Consider the following 20,320-nt stretch of genomic DNA (forward strand, 5'->3'; position numbering starts at 1 on the left):
AGTCTAAACACGTCTCGAGCGCAAGAAAGGGCATGTACGCCTCGTACGCATGCCATGGTGCATGATCCGAATGAATTCCGTGTGTTTGTTGATACGTACATCATGGAAATACCATGTTTTATGTTTGCTTGGCAATTGCATTACATCGTGAGTGATGTTTGGACGGGGAGCACATTTTTGCTATTGATCTGCCGTCGATACCCGAGGTGGTAAGGTTGAATGCATATATGATGACGATTGATTCCTCCTAATTTGAAATTAGTGAATTTACTTATTGAGTCGACGACTCATTCCTCGTTGTTTTTCCCTCAGACCCATAGGATGGCGGTTCCTTCGATCCTGTTTGGAACCCATGTGGAGATGATTGTGGATGATCGACGTGGCCGGAGGGAGAGCATATCATATGGTCATTCCCAAATCATGGTTAATGAAGGCCTTGAACAAAACGTTCCGCATGTGTTCGAAGCCTGGTATGAGTGTACTGAGGATTGTGGACTGATCGGACCCCTTCGTGGGTTTAATGACCCGTTCGGGTGTGCCCATGACCCAGCACCTGGGACCGCCGCAAATGGGGTCTAGTTGGCCAATCGGACTTGGAAATGACTGAGCGTTTTTGGGGAAATGAACTTTTTGGAGAAACTTTTTTGAAGAGCAATCAGTAGCGGGGTTCGGAGTAACCCAACCTTTGTTATAGCAGGTATGCATGCGTGTATTGGTCCGTAAGAAAAGAAAGGGCATGTAAATAGGCTTGACATGTAAAATATATAGATATCATGTAAATATATGGTTTGTTGTTATTGTCTGCTTTAACCTCGTTGTTCGAATGTTGTTGTGATTGTCCCAATTATATACTTCTGCTTGTCTGTAATTGCAAGATAACAATTTAACAGGATGTCACAAGTATGCCACGGGTCACGGTCTTGGCCGGGACGTGACACCGGTTTCCGAATGAGTCCATGGAACCAATCTTTTTGCATGTGCAAGCTTAAAAGGATTCTCTCTTCAGTATCAAAATAATACCATGACGGTTGACAACCTTCCCTACTCTATTCTTTTTCCAACTTTCCTCGAATGTTTAAAGAACCAAAAGGATAAAAAAAGAGAGCTCGGAAAAGAAAAATCCGGACCTTTCTAACCCTCTTCAAAGAGCCTTGAAAGAAGAAACCCAGAGCAACCATGACAATGACCACAGTCGCCACTAAATATTTTAGGGTCTCGGCCAGTAATCTCCCTTCTCCTTACATTTTAACACCAACCCAAAACTCTCTCCTCCCTTTTCTTTAAATCTCAAACACAAATTCAAACCCATTGATACAAGAAAGAGACCCCAACTCTCGGTCCGTAGCAAGAAAGGTGGTAACTTTTAAGAGGTCACATTGGTGTAAGCAAAGAAGGGAGAACATACATTGAAAAGAAAAACACATTTAAGATGAGGTAAGAGAGTCGAAAGGGCTAGGGTAAAGAGCGTGCGTGAGGAGGTAGAGGAGAGGGGTGTGCAAGAGCTAGCTTGATTAGGGTTTTTTTTTATATATATGTGCGTGTACCGGTCTAGGTTGGTCATTCCACACCAGAAACCGGATCGGACCTCATGGGAATTAGGGGTGAGCGGTTCCAGGTTCCGGGTAGGTTCCGCCTGGAACCTGGAACCTACCCTCGGGTACAGGTTCCTCAAAATGAGGAACCTGGAACCTACCCGTCAGAACGTGGAACCTGGAACCTACCCTGTCACAGGTTCCAGGGTCGGTTCCAGGGTCCAACAAGTTCCTTTTTTTTATTTCATTTTTAGTTAAACAAAACGAAAAATGAATGCAATAATACCGAATAAGAGAGAATACAAAACAAACAAAATTATCAACAAACGAAACAGAATTGGCTGCTATTTGGCAAGGAATTTCATTAGATAAAAGAGAGGAAACATAACAAAAGTCACTAGACTTGTCACCAAGTTTCGCTCACTAGACTTGTTAGAGGACATGACAAAATGAAATGGATGCAGCTGTGCAAGAGGACATCACCAACTCCTCTAAATCCTACTTCTATCAATTTAAACATTTGAAACGAAGATATTCGTACTAAAAGAGCTAAGTTTCAGTCATTAGACATAATTGTTGTTCCCGAGGAGCAAATGCATGGTACCCATTGGAGTTGCTCTTTTCCTGCCAAGCAAACAACATGAGAACATATTAGCCAAGAGCACTTGAACTTTTATTAGTGGTCTTTATGCAGTAAGATATTATCATATCCGAATGAAAGAACCTAAATCAAAGTATCATACCAATTAACTATAGAAATCGACTAAATTCGAGTTGAATTACTACATTTCCACATCATAATACAACTCCAACATCTCATTGCACACAATTGTCACCAGCAACTGTGTTTTACTCTATCTAACCTCAATATTTGCATGAGTTCATACAAATACATGTTCAACTTTGGTGGCAAGACTATCCTAAATCTGTGGTACTTCATCAGAACCTTGAATTCACCTAATACTCAACGAGAAGATCTCATGTGAGAATTCGTAAAGATAGAGCTTTTTCTTTTTTCTTTATGTGCTAAAGAAAAATTTAGAGCTTTTACTCTAGCAAATTGTAAAAATGGATATAGCATCACATCGTAATCCTTATATTTGATGGCGGATCAAACTATATATTCGGCAACTACTAAATATCAAGCAAAGAAAATCAGATCCGCTAACGGATGCAGCTTTCACCCACGAGAAGATAAAAATCATAGTTAACCACTTATTCTACTCCAAGAAAGAGAATAGACAAGAAGAAACAACTTTGAGGGCCCATAATTCACACGGAGAAGTCACTTTTGAGATCTTAAAAACCTCAACTTCTCATATGGTTCATCAAAAGGGAGGTGTAGGGTGAAGATACAAAGAAACCTTTATAAGAAAAATATAAGAGTAAGACTAGCCAGCGAAGATAAGCAACCACACTTTCATAGTTTCAAAGAGAAACTGACATAGAAGTACAAAGATAAGTTAAAATTGCTTGTTGCGCTACGTTCTACGACACGAGAAAATAAAATTCCAAGAAGAGGGAAAAGGCAACAAACAAACAAGCAGCAAGAACTTTCAAGATCCTGTGCTTTTTACTTATGGCAAAATCATGGTCCCGACTCGATTCATGCCAACAATCCCTGATCTAAAATTACAACTACGTAGCCACCAAGTATCACACAAAAACCAGCAATTTAAGCAAATTATTTCGCATGCAAGAAAGTTCCTTTGCTGGATTATAACAACTCAAACAACATTACCTCCATGCAACCCAAATTCTAGGAAGCACGGAGAAATAGAAACAAAATCGAGATTCCAGAGGCTGCTCTCCTGCTGTTACCACCTTCAGACAGAGCAAGAAATATGTATTCGACGGAAAAACTTGTACACAATTCGTCTACGGAAAAGCTCATTACTTCGAATATATATAAACTGCAGCTCTTCACAACATATACTAGCTTCCAAACAAGCACAAATCGGATGTAATCATCTAGATATCAAAAGGGTGCATCGTAGCAACAATGCAACATCACAAATTAGCATCCTCCATTTCCCAATCTTTTTTCTCGCATGAAAGATGGGCAAATTCTCCAGATTGCTGAATCATTTTTCCTGCCCTTCACAAAATAAACAAAATTTAACAAGAACAACAACTCTCTAGAAAATAAGTATTAGAAAGCCTCATCACATGTATTCATTGATCCATTCCGCTTCAACTCGTAAACTTTATTTACCGACGATAATCTCCTCATTAAGACAATCCATATCTAAAAAAAAGAGATTAATAAAATATTCACTTATTAGATATATAAAAGGAATTACAATATATAAAGATATAAACATCACTTACCCATCTCAAAATTTTCTGCATTTTCTATGCATTCTTCAACATCAATCGGCACACGAACGGCTCTCAACCAATCTTGAGTGCAAATCAAAGCTTCCACTACTTTGGGAGTCAAAGAACTTCGAAAGCCATCAAGAACACGACCCGATGTACTAAAAGTCGACTCCGAAGCAACAGTAGTTACGGGAATAGACAAAACATCCCGAGCCATCAAAGATAGGATTTTATATTTTGAGCCACTAGTCTTCCACCACATCAAAAGGTCAAGATCAAGAATATTTTCATTTTTTTCTTCAAGATATTGATCAAGCTCAGATTTGTTGTCATTGCACACTTGTTGGTTCGAGTGCATAAAGGTTCTTCGCCAAGCTTGGGCATCATACTTCTTGATCCTGTTACCTTCACTACCACCGGCATCGGCATTGGAACCACTGCTACTAGCATTCAAACTTTGGGCACCCAAATTTCGATCACTTGAAGCAAGAGAAGATTGTTCATAAAATTCATATAAACGCTCCAATGCGTCCTTCACCTTGTAATGCATCTCATTAACTTTCAATTCATCATCATAAATTTGTCCATACAAGAAATTCACATAACTCAACTTGGCTCTAGGATCCAACACAACCGCAATCAACACCAACGTATTCACTTTATCCAAACTCCCATAGTATTTGTCAAATTTCTCTTTCATTTTCATACCCATAGCTTGAAGTTTAGGATCCGAAGCATCCGCCGCATCTTTCAAATATTTATACAAAAGAGCTATCCCTTCAAAATAATCATTTGAGGTAACATATGAACTCCCCGACATTCGATTGGTGGCATCATAGAATATTTTTAGAAATTCTGAAAGAATAATGGCATTTTCCCAATCATCATCTTTAGGAAGATCATGGTTAAGCTCACCGACAAAAGCTGAATCATCTTCTTCCATCCTTTCAAAAGCTTTTCTAAATTTTATGGCGGTGTCTAACATGAGGTAAGTGGAGTTCCATCTAGTGGCGACATCAAGAATAACTGAACCCTTGTAAGTATTCTTTTCACCCTCAATGCAAGATTTAAATGTGTTGGCTCTCATGGGAGAACTCCTCACATACCTAACCACATTTCGTATACGTGCAATAGATTCTCGTACCGTAGTCAAGCCATCTCTAACAATCAAGTTTAATATATGAGCAGTGCACCTCATATGTAAAACACTACCATCTAAGATCAACAACTTTTCTCTTGAAAGTTTTTCCTTCAAATAACCAATTGCAACATCATTCGAACTAGCATTATCCACGGTGATTGTGGATACCTTCTTTTCTATTCCCCACTCGTTGATGCATTTCTCCACCATTCTCCCAATCTCCCTACCCTTGTGACTAGGCATCACCACAAAATTGATGATTCTTTTATGCAACTTTCAATTTTCATCAATAAAATGTGCAGTGAGACACAAATAATTCAGGTTTTGAATGGAACTCCATGTATCGATCGTGAGTGCGATCCTAGAATTTATCTTACCAAAGTAAGTCTTCAAACAAGTTCTTTCACAAAAATACAGCTTCATACAATCTTTAGCCACTGTAAAACGTGACAAATGTTTAAAGAGAGGTTGTAACTCGGTGACAAACTCGCGAAATCCAACACGCTCAACCAAGGAAAAGGGTAGTTCATCAACTATGATGAACCGAGCGAGCATTTGCCTACAACGTTCTTGATTAAATGACCATGTCGATAAGACACTACCAAGACTAGAACCTTCTCCCGCCTTGCCGCCTAAGTCTACATTACGCGGTGCAAAGAATTTCGCCTCTTATCAACATTGCAAGGAAACTTCTTACATGTTTTCAAGTGCTTCCTCATTGCGGAAGTACCATGAGCAACATTGTACTTTAACTCAGATCCACAATGAATGCACTTTACCTTATATGTTTTTTCATCCCCATCTTTGATTCTTGCAAAATGATTCGAACAATCGGACGTACATTTGTTATTAGAAAGAGGACGGCGAGAATCAAGTACCTTGTTTGTCGCACTCGTGATAGGGGATGGCTCTTCTTCATTTTCATCGCCCGACAATTCAAATTCTGTGATCGGAGTCATCTCCTCACATCCCTCAACCTCCATTGACATGTTATCTTCAATTCTTGATAGTTGATAGGTCAATCAAACAACACTGGCCAAGCAAACAACACGAGAACAGATTAGCCGAGAGCACTTGAACAATCAATCAAACGACACGAGAACGAACAAGACAAGCAGAAAAGAAAATGCAATTTGAATCTCAAGCAGCCATATTCCAAAGTTGCAGCCATAATGGATCTTGAATGCAAAGGATGCGCATTTACACGGGCAAATAATAGGAATTGGGATGCCAATGTGAAAGAAAGACTAGATAGAGCTCCATGCAACATAGACTAGAGAGTAACATCCCAGAAGTGGAAGCATACGCATTACCTGCTATAGACTCCGACCGTAGTCCTATCTTGCTAACTTTCTTAGCGGAACCTGCAAAAGAAAGAGAGAAATTAAGTTTTAAGTTCTCTTCTCGAAGTCACCCGACTAATTGAAGACAGATCGATATTCACTCGATTCCAAGACCAATTCGCACGGATAAAAACTCACCTTGATAAACAAAATGCAAAAGCCGAGATCGACAATGATCGAACAAAAATAAGAAGCCGTTGCTTAACAGGCTTGACTAGCTTCGGTTGGTAAAACTACTGGATCCAATGTGTGTAACATAACCGATTCAGTTTAGTACAAACAGACTTTTGGGAATAGAATAAATGCGAACATACACCTAGACTCATAAAATCATTTATGCACCTGCAAATGAGTGTCATTCTAGTCCATACTATCAAAGGTTGGAGATATGATGTCATAACATAGTGTGTACTGCTCTTCTGCCAACTGTTGTCATTTTTCTGCATAAATTGGAGATAATTGTTCAAGCAAATTATTTAATGAATAGATCTGTCAAAAAAGAAATAATTATAGGAGAATGATTGTTTTTACATGAAGAAAGACAACCCTAACAAAGCGCATGAGTGGACCAAGACCCCATGCAGCAAATGCAATGACACCAACTGCTGGACCAGCTTAAATACAAAAGGGCTTCCACCTAAAGAGTCAAATGACCTGCACGAAGCACATTAAAATCAAATTGTTACATATTATCAAGAAATCTGAAGAAGTAACATATTCAATTAGCACCACTTTGTTCCAGCTAAAAGATATAAGAATAAAAAAACAAGAATTAGCATACGCCGGAGATTCATTCGATTGCAAGAGTGTAGAGAGAGAGCTTAGAGAATTCGTTTTCCTTTCTAGTCCAAAAGGAGAATTCTTTTTCATTGTCCTGTATCTTCAAGATGACGCCATTCATCTTTACAAATTCAAACAACAGTTCCAAGTAAAAATAAAATCTCTAAATCGAAAGAATGGCATCTATCTACAATCAAATAGATCACTCAATCAAACCAAACACGGATCAAGAAACATAAAAACGACACCCGATGCATCAACACACCCAATCATGCACGAGACAATTAGCCAAACATATTCAATGGGAAGCAAGATTTGCCGTCAACCATAGAGCTGAGCCTCGATTCACTCAAACAAATTGCTACGAGCACGGATCGGCAACACCCACACCCGCAACAAAGAAGAAACCAGTCGAACAATGTCTCGAAATCCAGCGAAACCCGGTAACATTCCCACATCCGATCCGATCTACGAATACTCGCCGGCGACCAATGAAAAGACAAAAACAAGAAGAAGGTGGACCACCAAACCACGATCGCAGCATCTAGATCTAAGGACAAACCCAACAAAAAGACGAGAACTTTTAACGCCAGCTTAGGGGCTTCACCTAGATCGGGAGGCCCGAGAGACGGAGAAGGACCAAGACCCACCTTCGGAAACACGGCGACGCTCCGCTTGGGGGTGTGCGTGTGTAAGAGTGAGTGAGTCTCAGCCGTGGATGGGTTTGGGGGTGTGCGTGTGTGGCGAAACGAATGCTTTGGAACTTCAAAGATGTGATTCAAGAAGAGAAGGGAGCATTTGGGAATTATCGAAGTAGGGTTTCTACGGTTCCAGGTTCCGGTTCCTGCTTCGATCCGGTTCGATCTCGGTTCCGGTTCCTATAGGAACCGAACCGAACCGGAACAATCGGTTCCTAAAAATGGGGAATCGGGAACGGACCCTCCGTCCATGGAACCGGAACCGAACCGATCCACCGGTCCTGTTCTCCGGTTCCCGGTTCTACCCTGGAACCGCGCTCACCCCTAATGGGAATTGCTGATTCTTGACTGGTTTGGTTCGATTTTGGGCGGTTCGAGCAATTCTCAGTTCTTTTGCACACCACCTTCAAGGATAGATGTGGTGAAAATAAGGTCAAAAACAGATTCAGCACGTCGAAATATCTTAGGAACATGTGATAAATCATGAGGAAATTTCAGTATATATATGGCTTATCCAGGGCAAATAAGTTTGGCGGTGGTGTTGGTTTTCTAAACAAGTACATAGTTCGTTTGAGGGGGGTGAGTCTGATAGTGGAATTGGTTTTTTTTAAACGAGCGATAAAAAAGTGTTAGGAACAGCATTCAAGGGTGACAAGTTCGGTGAAAGACAGTTGACACGTAGCAACCATCATATAACTAGATGGGCGCTTACTAAGATAATAAGAGCTCTCATACCAAGATAAGGATAATGAGGAGAATTGTAATTTTTGCATATTTCATTGTGTGTTTGGATGAAGAGTACATGGGCCTGGGCTTTACAGGATAAAGTGATAAGATATCACAATATCAATAATAATCAATCAACGATATACATAATCTTAAGAGATATAAAGAATCAAGGAAGATATGAAAAATCCCTTGATATCTTTCAATGTTCTTATACAAAATTGATGCGATGAGCCAATTTTGAAGTCCGATATTTCACAAACTACGGGTTCGGGGTACATGAAGAAGCTGCACGCGCGTTTCGCCGAAGTTCGATCATCCACCACCTCTCTCTTGCATCTTTGCTCTTTCTCTTTCTTCACTTGATAGGTGGTGTGTTTTTACGGGTCCCTTGTAGGCACCATGTCTTCACAGATTTTACCATCTAAAAGATAAAAGATCACAAATGTTTAGTCTCAAACTTGTTAAACGGCTGATATCTGTTACATTTTAATCCAATAGTGAAAGATCGAAAGGGCATCGTGTTTCGCATGGACTATAACTTGACCCATTAAACCAAAGCAAGGCATAGGGAAGTGTACTAGATCATGATAAATTTTAAGTTTCCATATACATGATTAGAATAGATTTCAGTCACCACTTAAATAATCTTGTGAATCTCGAACGAAAGAAATGAAATACAATTTCAAATTAGTAGACTTTGAGTATATTTAACCGGTTGTGTCTTGCATATATTTCTCGTGGGATTAACACCGTCCATATAACAACGCGTTTTCTAATTTGAGTAGATTTCACAATTTGAGTAGTTTCCTATATCGATTAGGTTTCCTAAAAAGGGTTTCCTATTTTGGATATAAAGATAATATATAAGAGATGAAATTCTACTCGATTGTACAGCGGAGCGGACAAGGAGAGTGCTGGGTTTTCTCTTTGTGAGTTTTCCAGGTAAGTTATCTGTAGTAGATTCTAATATGCTCCTTCATTACGAGTATTCTACGATAGATTGTGAAATAACACCTCGTGGGTTTTTGCTATGGGTGTAATCTAGGACGAGGAAACATTCGAGAGATTGAGTTCTGCACTCTTCGTGGCAGCTGGCTCTTCTCGTGGAGCAGGTACCGACGCTTGACTGATAGTCTCTATCGTTCATCGCCGATTTCTCTTGATAATTGATTTTCCTTCTTTCGTTAGACATAGATCGCAAGATATCTCAGTTTCCGCGTTATTTTCACAACAATCCACCGCTCTATTTTTATCACCTACCACAAAATTTTGGTCCAAACATTTTCGTAGGTAAGAAAATATCCCGCCTTCGTTCGATTAGATAGGTGAGGTAAGCGGTTGTTTTTCGAAAAATATTTTCCGAAAATATTTGCTTTTCGGGAAATAAAAAGGGGGAGATTTGCGCGCACCGACCCCGGGAGAGTCGCCGTCAATGCTAACGGCGAGATTTCCGTTTCCGTCTTCCGCGCACGCGCCGCTTCGGATGCTTTGCTGGCCTTACTGATTTTATGCAGTTTGTACGGCACTCTACAGGAACTTACACGCGCGCACTGGAATTTCCAATTCCTATTCCAAATTTCCATTTCGATCCTTCGGAAACGATCGCAGATTCGATCAATCCCTCCTTTCCCTTCGCTTCCAAGGAATTCTCGAGCCATCGGATCTCGCCCCCCGCCGCCCGCCGCCGTCGCCGCCGTCGCGCCGGATACGTCGATCGTCCTTCCTCCTCGTCCTCCTCCGCCGCGGCCTTGCTCCGGGGGGGTCTTGGTGGGTGAATCCGCCATCCGCGAAAGCTACGGCGGTTGCCGTGGGGTTATCTGGCGTGTGCGTTTCGCAGCCATGGACGCTCGCGTGAAGCAAGAGGCCGCCGTGTCGTCGTCGCGGAAGGACATTGTCCCGGACGAGCGGCCCGTGTCCTTCATCGACCTCAGCGACAGCAGCGGCAGCAGCAGCGAGTCCGACGGCGACGACGAGGGCCCTTCCAAGAAGAGGAAGCTGGGGGTCGTCATCCCCGAGGGCTTCCTCCAGCCTCTCCCCCCGCTGGGGCAGTTGCCGGCGCCGGCGCCCGAGTCGGCGTCGCCGGCGGCGGCGGCGTTGCGGCAGCTCTCGCAGGCCGGGGCCACTAAGCAGTTCTGGAAGGCCGGGGATTACGAGGGCTGTCCTGGTGGCGGTTGGGATTCCTACTCAGGTGACGTTTCGTTTCGTGTACTTGCTGCTGTTGGATCCTTTCTTTTTTGGGTTTAGGTTTTCCGTTGCTTCGGTTTTGATGCCGAGACACATTGAGCTTGTGGTGGGGAGAGGGTACAATGCATCGTTGCTTCTGTTTCGTCGTTGTTTTAATTTATTGAAATGCATGCTTGGAAATAATTCGAGGAATTATTCAGTTTTGGAGTGCATATCGTTGTAAGTTCTGGGGTTAGAGCATCGGTCTCTTGTTTGTGGTTGTGTGGCCTTTCTTTGAGCTCTGTGTGTTTATGTTACGGGTGCATATTCTCATGTCTGTTTGATGATTCAGGGGGCTTTGATCATGTCAGGGTTCATCCGAAGTTTCTACATTCTAATGCAACCAGTCACAAGTGGGCTCTAGGAGGTAACCTTGCCTGTCTTTCAAACTTTGATCATCTCTGTGTCTTGAAGTTAGATTGTCTTTGAGCTTATACAAGCTACTTGTGCATCTCTCGCAGCTTTAGCAGAGCTTTTGGATAACGCATTGGATGAGGTGTGCGTAGTTCCTGTATTTATTTTAAATTATGACTTGCTATATTTTTTTATTGTCTTTACTTCCTCTGTCTCGATTCAGGTTCCTAGCGGGGCAACATTTGTTAAGATAGACATGCTAAAAAATAAGAAAGATGGGAATAGAATGTTGCTGATTGAAGGTATTTTGCTTTGCTGGTTTCTTTCTGTCTTATTGCATCCTCAGTTTTCGCTTCTGAAATATATGCTTTTTCTTGGGATCATATTTTAAGCTCGTACATGCACCTTTTGGAGAGTTGTACCCATTGTTGATGGTTTTTGGGAAGGGTGGTGGCGATCAATTGTAACAAACACAATTGTAAACCAACTTCTGCGATGTGAAACCCTTTAGGAAAAGTGGGCATCAGAAATAATTGACATGTACTCAATTATATTAGATTGCGAATCTTGTACCATGCGGGTATCTACAAGTGGAGTAGAGCCTGGACTGCTGGTATTTATCTAATGAGGAGCAATTAGAATAGTATGTAAACATCTCCATGCGTAGATGGTATAGAGAAGTTTTAAAGTCCATGGACATGGGGAGGTTATAACAGTCCACATGCAGTAGACTAAAGCAACCATCTATGGTCATAGGATGCTGGGGAAGTGATGAGCTAGACAAGAATGTGGTTTCTAGTGTGGAAACAACAGGAATGACCTTGGAGATGGCAGTGACACCATGGATCTAGTCAGTTTAACACAGATGCTGTTGGAAGTGACTGGGTGTCTGATTCTGCATTCTTTTCCTTCCTTTCTGCTATTTTCAAACAGGACGAGGGCTCTGCTATCACTGAAGTATAGTGAATAATATATATAATTACTGTATAATCTATATCATAGATCTTAAACTGATTCATTTTGTAGCTTTGGGAATTGCTTATTAGACAGCTGTTGGAAGAGCCGTGGGGTCTTTTGAGTTTTTTTGTCCTTTTCTTCAGTTTATTAACATAAGTGATGTGATTTTGTTTCTGTGTTATTTTTACTTCTAATGTGGTTCGTGCACAGTATATCTGTTTAGAAGTGTATTTGGTGGGAACCTTTTCTATTCTTTGTCTAAGAGTTGGCTGTGACCCTTGCTCAAATGATGACCTTCTATTGTCCTTTCATTGTAGATAATGGTGGTGGCATGGATCCAGATAAAATGCGGCAGTGCATGTCTTTGGGGTATTCTGCTAAAAGCAAACTGGCAAATACAATCGGACAATGTAAAAATCTCTAAGAAGATAATTTTTGTGGTTTTTTCAAGCTATATGTTTGATGGCATGGTGTTCATTCTTTTCCAACTGCAGATGGCAATGGATTTAAAACGAGCACCATGAGGCTTGGGGCAGATGTGATAGTGTTCTCAAGATGTCGTGGAAAAGATGGGAAAAGGTTTGTATTCAATGTTTCCAAAAATAACTCTTTGCATCATCTAATATGCTTAGCACGTATATACTTCCCACACTTCCGGTAGTTCTGTTAAGCAGTCATTGCACAAAGTTTCAGATATTTCCAAGAGTGCCGTTATTGTCAAATGAAATCCTCAAAACAACTTCTAACTGTTTGAGCCATTACCAAAATATCTAGCTCCCTCCGTTCTCAGTTTTTCCTGTATGTTCACTCAATTATCTGCAACTTTCTTTGTCCTGTAAATGGTTTTGAATTGTCAACTATCTTTTATTCTTTTCCCCGGTGTTTTCAGATATAAACTTTTTTGAGAATTTAGGTACTGCTACAAGCCCACAGCTTCTTGCTTGTTACTCAGTTGCACTCTGTTCCCCTGAAATCACAGAAGTAATTGAAGTTGATATACCTGATATATGTTCCTCTTGATGTAGAAGCATACCTTCCCAATATATCATGTTGTTAATGCTCCTCTTAGTGCTATTTTTTGGGATGCATAAGACTTGATATGTCTTGTTTACGTCCTGCCGACCTACTACTTTTTCACTGGTCTGTTCTCCTTTTTGAACTTGATTGCCTTGATACCTTTGATGTGTATTTTATTCTTGAGAAAATATAGATTTTGTTTTCAGTAATATTTGGACTTCTCTGTCAGTTTTACACAGAGCATTGGGATGCTTTCATATACGTTTTTGAGGAGCACGGGGAAGGAAGATATTGTAGTACCCATGGTAATGACATCTCAATCTACTGTTTTTTTTTTTTTCATTTGCTGATGAAGTACATCTATCTTTCACTTTCTGGTGATTTTCTACATATTGCTCTTTTTGTTAGTGTACTAGCCTCAACACAATTTCGACTGAAAAGCAGTGCAATTTTTTTCATGGGTCCGGCAAATTTATATTTCCGTAGTATTTTGACTAAATTGTGTACATTTGGAAAGATGATACCAAAAAAATATTTATGTTTGATCTATGTATGGAACAGCTTGATTATGACAGACGCGAAGGCAGTTGGAACCAGTTGATAAGGTCTTCATTTGGCGATTGGAAGAGAAATCTCGAAACAATAATACAGTGGTCTCCCTTTTCTGCTGAGGAGGATCTGTTTCAGCAGGTTTTCCCCTTCCCCTCCGCGTGAAATTTGCTTTATCATGATTATAGGTGCTCTGGCTGCTTTTGTTCATCACAAGGTCAAAATATTGTGAGCAACAAGTATTCTTAATATATTTTAAATTACATAACTTTGGCATATTCTTTGCCGAATCCTGGCTGACACTGACCATATGGTGTTGTTACTTGATGTGATGTGTATCTCTTAGATTTGGCTATTCAATGAGAGAATCTTTCATGAAAGTTTTAGTTGTGCACATTGACTCTTTCACTAATGATTTAGTCGTGCATATTGAGCACTATACAAGCTGTCCTGCTTCTCTGTTTGGGTGTGTTGTCTTGATGTCTACCGATCACCATTGGCAGCTTAATCATGTCCTTTACCTTTTGTTATACTACTTTACTACAGTTTGGTCTGATGGGAGATCATGGTACACGTATAATTATCTACAATCTTTGGGAAGATGATCAAGGATTTCTAGAGCTTGACTTCGATGCAGATCCACACGTGAGTATCTTTCATTGATGCTTTATAGACTGGTAGCTCTCACTACTCTGTGTCTGATGTGCATGTTTGTACGAGTATCAGGATATTCAACTTAGAGGGGTCAACAGAGATGAGAAGAACATACAAATGGCAAAAAAGTTTCCCAATTCTAGGCATTTCCTGACTTATAGGCACTCCTTAAGGGTAAGTGGTGGTTGATGCTATACTATGTTATGTGACTGAAATTTGTTGTTTCACTTAGTCTGTTAGCAACAAGATTTTAGTCTTACTTTGGTTCAGTTGAATACATGCTTGGCTTCAACTAGATACCTTATTAGTGAATTGATGCTGCGCCTTCATTGCATTTGCACTTCAAGCAGCATGGATAACCTGATCTTTTGACATTCTTTCAACTATTTAAAATTAGATAGATAACTTGCAAATGTCAAGTAGATTTTCTCGATGTTTACGGGCATTTTACAATAAATTAATCAAACAACCAAGGAATGGGGGAGTGATTTGCTGCTCAAAAGACCCACTGCCAGTTCTCATTGGGTCAACATTTTCTGCCATCTTCAATTGTGGGGTTATTTGAAATATTTAGGAAATTCAAGTTCTAATATTCAGCATTGACAAAAGTGTGGTAGTAGAGGTCATGATGGTAAATTCGAATGATAGATCTGATTTTCTGTATAGCACGAATTCCAAAAATGACTCCAACATCTAAATTGTTACCTCCTCCTCTGTGATATGCACTTAAAAATGCACAGATCTGTTTTTTGTCCATATCGTACGTGTTTTGATCAATAAATCGGTAAGACACTCATTGGTGAAGTTATGTCAGGAGTGCATACCATACTATTACCACCATGTGGAGCTTAATAAGGCTCTAAAGGTTATTTTCATCATCTTGTTTACTCGTAAAATTTTATCAAGTGGATTTGGCAGCTTGTGGGCTGCTCTCGGTCCACATGCATGCAGTTGCAGTATTTAAAATTGTATGCCAAACTCTGGTACTTTGCCAGTAAGGATCATTACAACCTTTTATTTTATTTTTTGACTTTTTTTGGGTTTGAAGATTTTTCATTGCAATTCTTTATATTAGCCTCAAAGTTATCCTTATTAATGGAACGTTAGCATTCTAAGTGAAAAATTTAGTCATAAGTGAGTTGCAGGCTATATGAAGAGGTGAAGGCATGAGTAGAAAATCCCCAATTTGCTCATTGATACCAGCCCTTTGTCAGATCTTTAAGGGATTCGGTCTGATTCTGGTGTATTTATGTCTCCTGCATCCTGAATTGCATATGAACAACTTGATTTCGACAGAGGGGCAAATAACCAGAGAAAAATTATAACATTAGCAGCTGTGACATGGATGTCCAGTGATAAATAAATAGACTATTTTCTTCCGCGAAAAAGCGTATGCCTTTAGCACTTTTCCTCTCAAAGACTATAAATTTGATTTGTTTGTATGAAGTCATTATTACAATGATCCCTGTGTTGTAGTAGCTTCAAAATAATTTATAGCTCTCTCTCTCTCTCTCTCTCTCAACTGACATATGTGCTTTTTTTATTTTTATTTGAAGAGTTATGCTTCTATTCTCTATCTGAGGATTCCCCCCAGGTTCCGGATGATTCTTCGAGGGAAAGATATTGAGCATCATAATATTGTAAATGATATGATGCTATCTCAAGAAGTTACTTATCGACCACAACCTGGTGCAGATGGAGTTTATAAAGACACTGTAATGCTTCACAACAATGTTCTTTTGGCTTTTGCAGATATTCCTATTGATAGTATGCCTATTTATGTGCAAATGTTGTTGCCAGATGACTGCTGTCGTTACAATTGGGTTCGTGAAGGATGCAAAGCATCATATCGATGTCCAAGGATTCAATGTATATCACAAGAATCGCCTGATTAAGGTCTGTGTTCTTCTGGTAGAAATAATTATGGCACTACTTGAACTTTTCCATTTTGACGATGCTAATTTTAAGAGTTCTGTTACCACTTTACCATCTAGTTGGTAGTCACTGATGGTTGGACTAAATGACACCTTGACATCTTTGTTCATGGTGTTCTTGTCTTATATGTGGTCGATCATTTCTTTCTGTGGTGCTTTTACTTTGTTTACATTGTTTGGACTTTTGAACTTCTTTCAAGGTTTGAGGTTCTCCTGTTTCTTGTCCGGTGATGGCCTCCTTACGCATCATTGTCAGAATCTCAGTTATTATTATTTTGTGTTATCCAAGAATTCAAATAGCAAGATTGAATCTACTTGCTTGGATCGTTTCGGGCTGCGATCTTCCTCCTCTTTATGTTGGCTCCTTTACTCTTTGTGCTGTAGCAATCCCTCTGTTCTATTTATGTTATCTTTTCAGTTAGTTTGGCAGCGAAACATGGTTTCTCGTTATTTCTTTTTTGAATATTACGAGGATTCTTGAGTGCTCTGTTTGCTTCCCTTATATAGATGGAATTATAACATGACCTCATTCATTCTTTTTGCAGCCATTTTGGAGGCTTTGGAATCCTGCTGGATGTGGTGGTCGTGGAGTGATAGGTTTTTCTTTGGCTCTGATATCCAACTTTTTACTATGTGAAATATGTGTTTTGTAATATGTTTCCGCTTTCGGCCAGGTGTTTTGGAAGCTAATTTTGTTGAACCAGCTCATGATAAGCAAGGGTTTGAGCGAACAACAGTGCTCGCAAGACTCGAGGCACGGCTGATTCAAATGCAGAAGAACTATTGGTATAAGTTTCTCCCTTCCCATCATCTTCTCCTCATTAGAATTACTTGTTACTAATTCCCTTTGCTGATTTTCCAGGAACACAAACTCTCAAAGAATTGGCTATGCTTCATTAGGCAATAAGAAACTCCCTATTGAGTCTGCAGGAGGAGGTAGACGTCGCATTTTATGTCATTTTCCTTTCATTGTCTTCCTTTCAGCTACGGTATTCATTTACAATGAATTTCGCTAGATCGTTCATGAATTAAAAATATGATTATCCTCTTGACAAGAATGTTCATCCTGGTAGATGATTCTCCTGATTATGAGCCGCGAACATCTTTAAGATCAGGAAGGCATACTGTGTCAAGCAGTAAGCCGACCATACGAAGTTCAGACAAATTCTCTTCACGCTCTAATGATGGAAAGCATACCTCCTCTGGAGGCACAACGAGGATGGGCACCCGTTCTGAAACAGGAAGAACTTTGAATTTGAGAGAATCATCTTCACCCCCTTCTACAGAGGCTGTCAATGGCGATGACGTGTCACTTCACCAACCTGATTCAAATGGTGGTGATCACAAATCTTCTGTAATGGGGGTCCAGATTTCTTCATCGCTTGCATGCTTGGGTGAGGACTCCGACCTTAATTATGATTCAGGGGGAAAAACTGATGGTCTGAGCACGGCAACTCCTCTGCAGGTAATTCAGTAATTTACAGTTCTCCCCTTGGATAGTTCTATGTATGTCAATCTGGATGCTGCGAGGTGTAACCTATGATCGTTAATGCTTTTTGGTCATATTATTTGTCCTTGAGTCATATTAATTTTGTTTTGAGCCCCTGCTAGAGGCTTTTTGGTGATTAATTGATGTCCATAGTTTTCGCCATTTAGAAATAGGAGTGGAAGGCGAGTGACAATTAATGTATGATGATTCTTTAAGAGATAGCTCGAAGGGAGAATGGTGGTGTGAAGATAAATTCTTATGAACCTTCCATTTATGATGATAATAGCAGAGGAGTCATATATTTTGAGGAGTCATAAATGAACAGTTGAGTTTGACATAGTTGGTGCAGCGTGACATGACAAGATGTAAAAGCATGTCAAAAGTAGGCATGGTGTCTTAGCAAAGAGTTGTCTCGGCTGATTGGATTGGGAGGGAAGAACTAAAGTTCAATTGACATGAGGAAACTTAGGAGTATTGATTAAAAAGTATGGAAAGAAGTTCAAGAACTTGTGATATTGGAAACTATTTCTCCGAGAACCATACCTGTCTGAAAAATATGAGGAATCGAGTTTTAATGTAAAAAGTTAATAAGGATGATATCTGCCTTTGGCTGTCCATGCTGTGTGAATCCTTGTAAATACTATTCTTGTCACAGTTCACGGATAAACGCTTATTTACATACCAAGTATGTCTTTGTTTTGAGTTGAACCAAAGACATGGAGGGGATGGAGATCAAGATGACCATCCATCCCAGCTTACATACCTATGTGTCATTGATGACATGCATATTAATGTAAATGTTCTTCGAACCACAGTCCAACCTGTACGACAAACGGCAGGTTTAAAAATCGCGCGGAACCCTAACATTGCCAGTTAAAAGTTTCACTAATATATTTATGTTCCTAATATATTTATGTTGCTTCCTTCAGTGCTAGCTTCGATTTAGTCGGTTTGTTTTTCTGGCAGGTAGTAGATGTAGAACAATTAAGAGAAGAGAATCGTCAGTTAAGGGAAAGGTGAATATGATGTGCTTTACTATCATTCACTGTGCTTGGTATTTTCCCTGTTTGATTGATTCTCTACATCTAATTGATCTCCTTGTTGTTTACAGATTGGCACAGCAGGACGGAGAAATTTTGAGTAAGTTGCAGAGTGATTTGAAAACTGAGAGAGAGAGGTGCAGAACTCTCGAAAGTCAGGTGAGTGCTTTGCTATTTCAATGCCAAGATGTTACTCGTGACATTTCTTCGACATGGACTCATAACTCAGAAATAGTCTTCAGAGTCTATCTCAAAGTTATCCAAATTAATGTGTTCCTCAAGTCCTTTTAATTCTCAGCCAAGTGTATCCTGACCACTATCGTCTCTGTACTACTTTATCAGCTCCAAGAAGCCCAAAGTAAAATAGACCAATTGAACAGGGAGCAAGAAACTTTAATTGATATTTTTCAAGAGGAAAGGGAACGAAGAGATGCTGTCGAGCGGAACCTGAGGGAGAAGCAGAAGGTCGTCCCTAGTGTTGCCAAATATCACTGCGTTATAGTGTTTTCTTCTTCTTCTTGTTCGGAATTGGATGGTCTTCTAACTTTTTTTCCCTGTTCATCTACATTTGCTGTAGGATGCTTCTACTACCATCCAAGATTTGCTGGACAAGGTGAAGCTACTGGAACAGATGAAATCTCCCAATGGAAAATCAAAATCTTAGGCATCGGACGTGGGTGGCTAACTGCTTCATTCTTAGAAGATTGTAAACTCTGATCTACTGTACTCGTCTGTAATTATGGTCAGATTCTGCTAACCCTCTGATTCTAGAGCCGTTTAGTGTAGGAAGAAGTAGTCCATTTAGGGTGGGGGATTTATGGTCTGATGATGTGCTCAAGCCAGGATGTGCTGACGCGATTCTGCTTAATCTCAGAGTTGGCCCCCCATTTTTTTGGTCGAGTCAGCGCAGTCTTGCCAGCTGTATGGAATGGTGTAGTTACAATATAAACATTAGAGGTTTTTGTCACATTCAATTATTTCTTCGTGAACTGATGCTTTTCACTTAAATGGAGACTGTGGAACACACATGCAGCCCAACTATTGAATGGCTCGACTATTTTGCTTGCCTTGTGCTTGAACGGAGTAAAAGGTCGGAATGTTGCTGTGCAGTGTCCTGTTACTGGTGGGGCGGGTTTAGCGTGAGATTATATGGTGGAGTCGCTGTAACAGCGACTGCTCGCCCTATATGCGCCAGGAAACAACTTTTTTGATTGACCCACCGGTGCAGGGTAGGTGAATTTTCCTTAGTCTTGAAAGGCCTTCTTTGTTTGTTTTTCATTTGGCCGTCAAGCGACAGTCGGCATTTGGATTTTCAGAATCCAGGAAATGAAAGAAGAGCAGAGACCACTGGGAGGGTATTATACCCGTAAAACCTGTGGTTTTCCGATCGGTATTAGAACCGTGGTGTGGCGTTTCCAGTTATTTAAATGGTGTCAAGACCTTCCGTCCCAAGCTCTGGCCATTGCAAATATGGGATCGCGAGCTTATCGAACTTTTAAGAGACTTTACTGGAATTGCTGCTGCGTGCTGAGTTTAATGGTGGAAGCAAGGACGGGCA

At 40.3% G+C, this 20,320-nt stretch overlaps 1 protein-coding gene and 1 long non-coding RNA gene across 3 annotated transcripts; one reads left to right on the plus strand and one right to left on the minus strand.

The window, feature by feature from the left end:
* Positions 1-1,848: 1,848 nt before the first annotated feature.
* On the minus strand, positions 1,849-6,346 carry LOC130138870 (uncharacterized). The gene is made up of 3 exons (XR_008817143.1): positions 6,309-6,346; positions 5,874-6,027; positions 1,849-2,156 (listed from the first exon to the last, which is right to left on the minus strand). It is a non-coding gene; the product is annotated as an uncharacterized LOC130138870 (long non-coding RNA).
* A 3,800-nt stretch (positions 6,347-10,146) lies between these two features.
* LOC115693776 (protein MICRORCHIDIA 7-like) lies at positions 10,147-19,751 on the plus strand. 2 transcript variants are annotated; one of them, XM_056314662.1, is made up of 21 exons: positions 10,147-10,733; positions 11,061-11,135; positions 11,230-11,264; positions 11,346-11,424; positions 12,397-12,489; positions 12,574-12,658; positions 13,326-13,401; positions 13,658-13,786; positions 14,192-14,290; positions 14,372-14,473; positions 15,856-16,014; positions 16,100-16,195; positions 16,779-16,830; positions 16,908-17,019; positions 17,096-17,169; positions 17,307-17,698; positions 18,689-18,738; positions 18,834-18,921; positions 19,105-19,227; positions 19,340-19,468; positions 19,544-19,751. In XM_056314662.1, exons 1-20 carry the CDS (start codon positions 10,385-10,387, stop codon positions 19,424-19,426), a joined length of 2,355 nt encoding a protein of 784 aa, XP_056170637.1. In that variant the 5' UTR covers positions 10,147-10,384; the 3' UTR covers positions 19,427-19,468; positions 19,544-19,751. The 2 variants fall into 2 exon arrangements, with proteins under 2 accessions (XP_056170637.1, XP_030476696.2); XM_030620836.2 differs by having other exon boundaries at positions 10,148-10,733; positions 19,340-19,751.
* The last annotated feature ends 569 nt before the right edge of the window (positions 19,752-20,320 follow it).

Source organism: Syzygium oleosum, unplaced genomic scaffold, assembly GCF_021117445.2.
Source record: "Syzygium oleosum isolate NSW1041296 unplaced genomic scaffold, Sole_v2.1 Sole_v2.09, whole genome shotgun sequence".
Classification (NCBI taxonomy): domain Eukaryota; kingdom Viridiplantae; phylum Streptophyta; class Magnoliopsida; order Myrtales; family Myrtaceae; genus Syzygium; species Syzygium oleosum.

Excerpts from the sequence above, each read along its gene's own strand:
- LOC115693776 (XM_056314662.1), top strand. The coding sequence starts at position 10,385 with ATGGACGCTCGCGTGAAGCAAGAGGCCGCCGTGTCGTCGTCGCGGAAG. Across the intron at positions 16,831-16,907 it reads TGGTGGTCGTGGAGTGATAG|GTGTTTTGGAAGCTAATTTT; the intron begins GTTTTTCTTTGG and ends GCTTTCGGCCAG. Across the intron at positions 18,739-18,833 it reads AATCGTCAGTTAAGGGAAAG|ATTGGCACAGCAGGACGGAG; the intron begins GTGAATATGATG and ends TGTTGTTTACAG.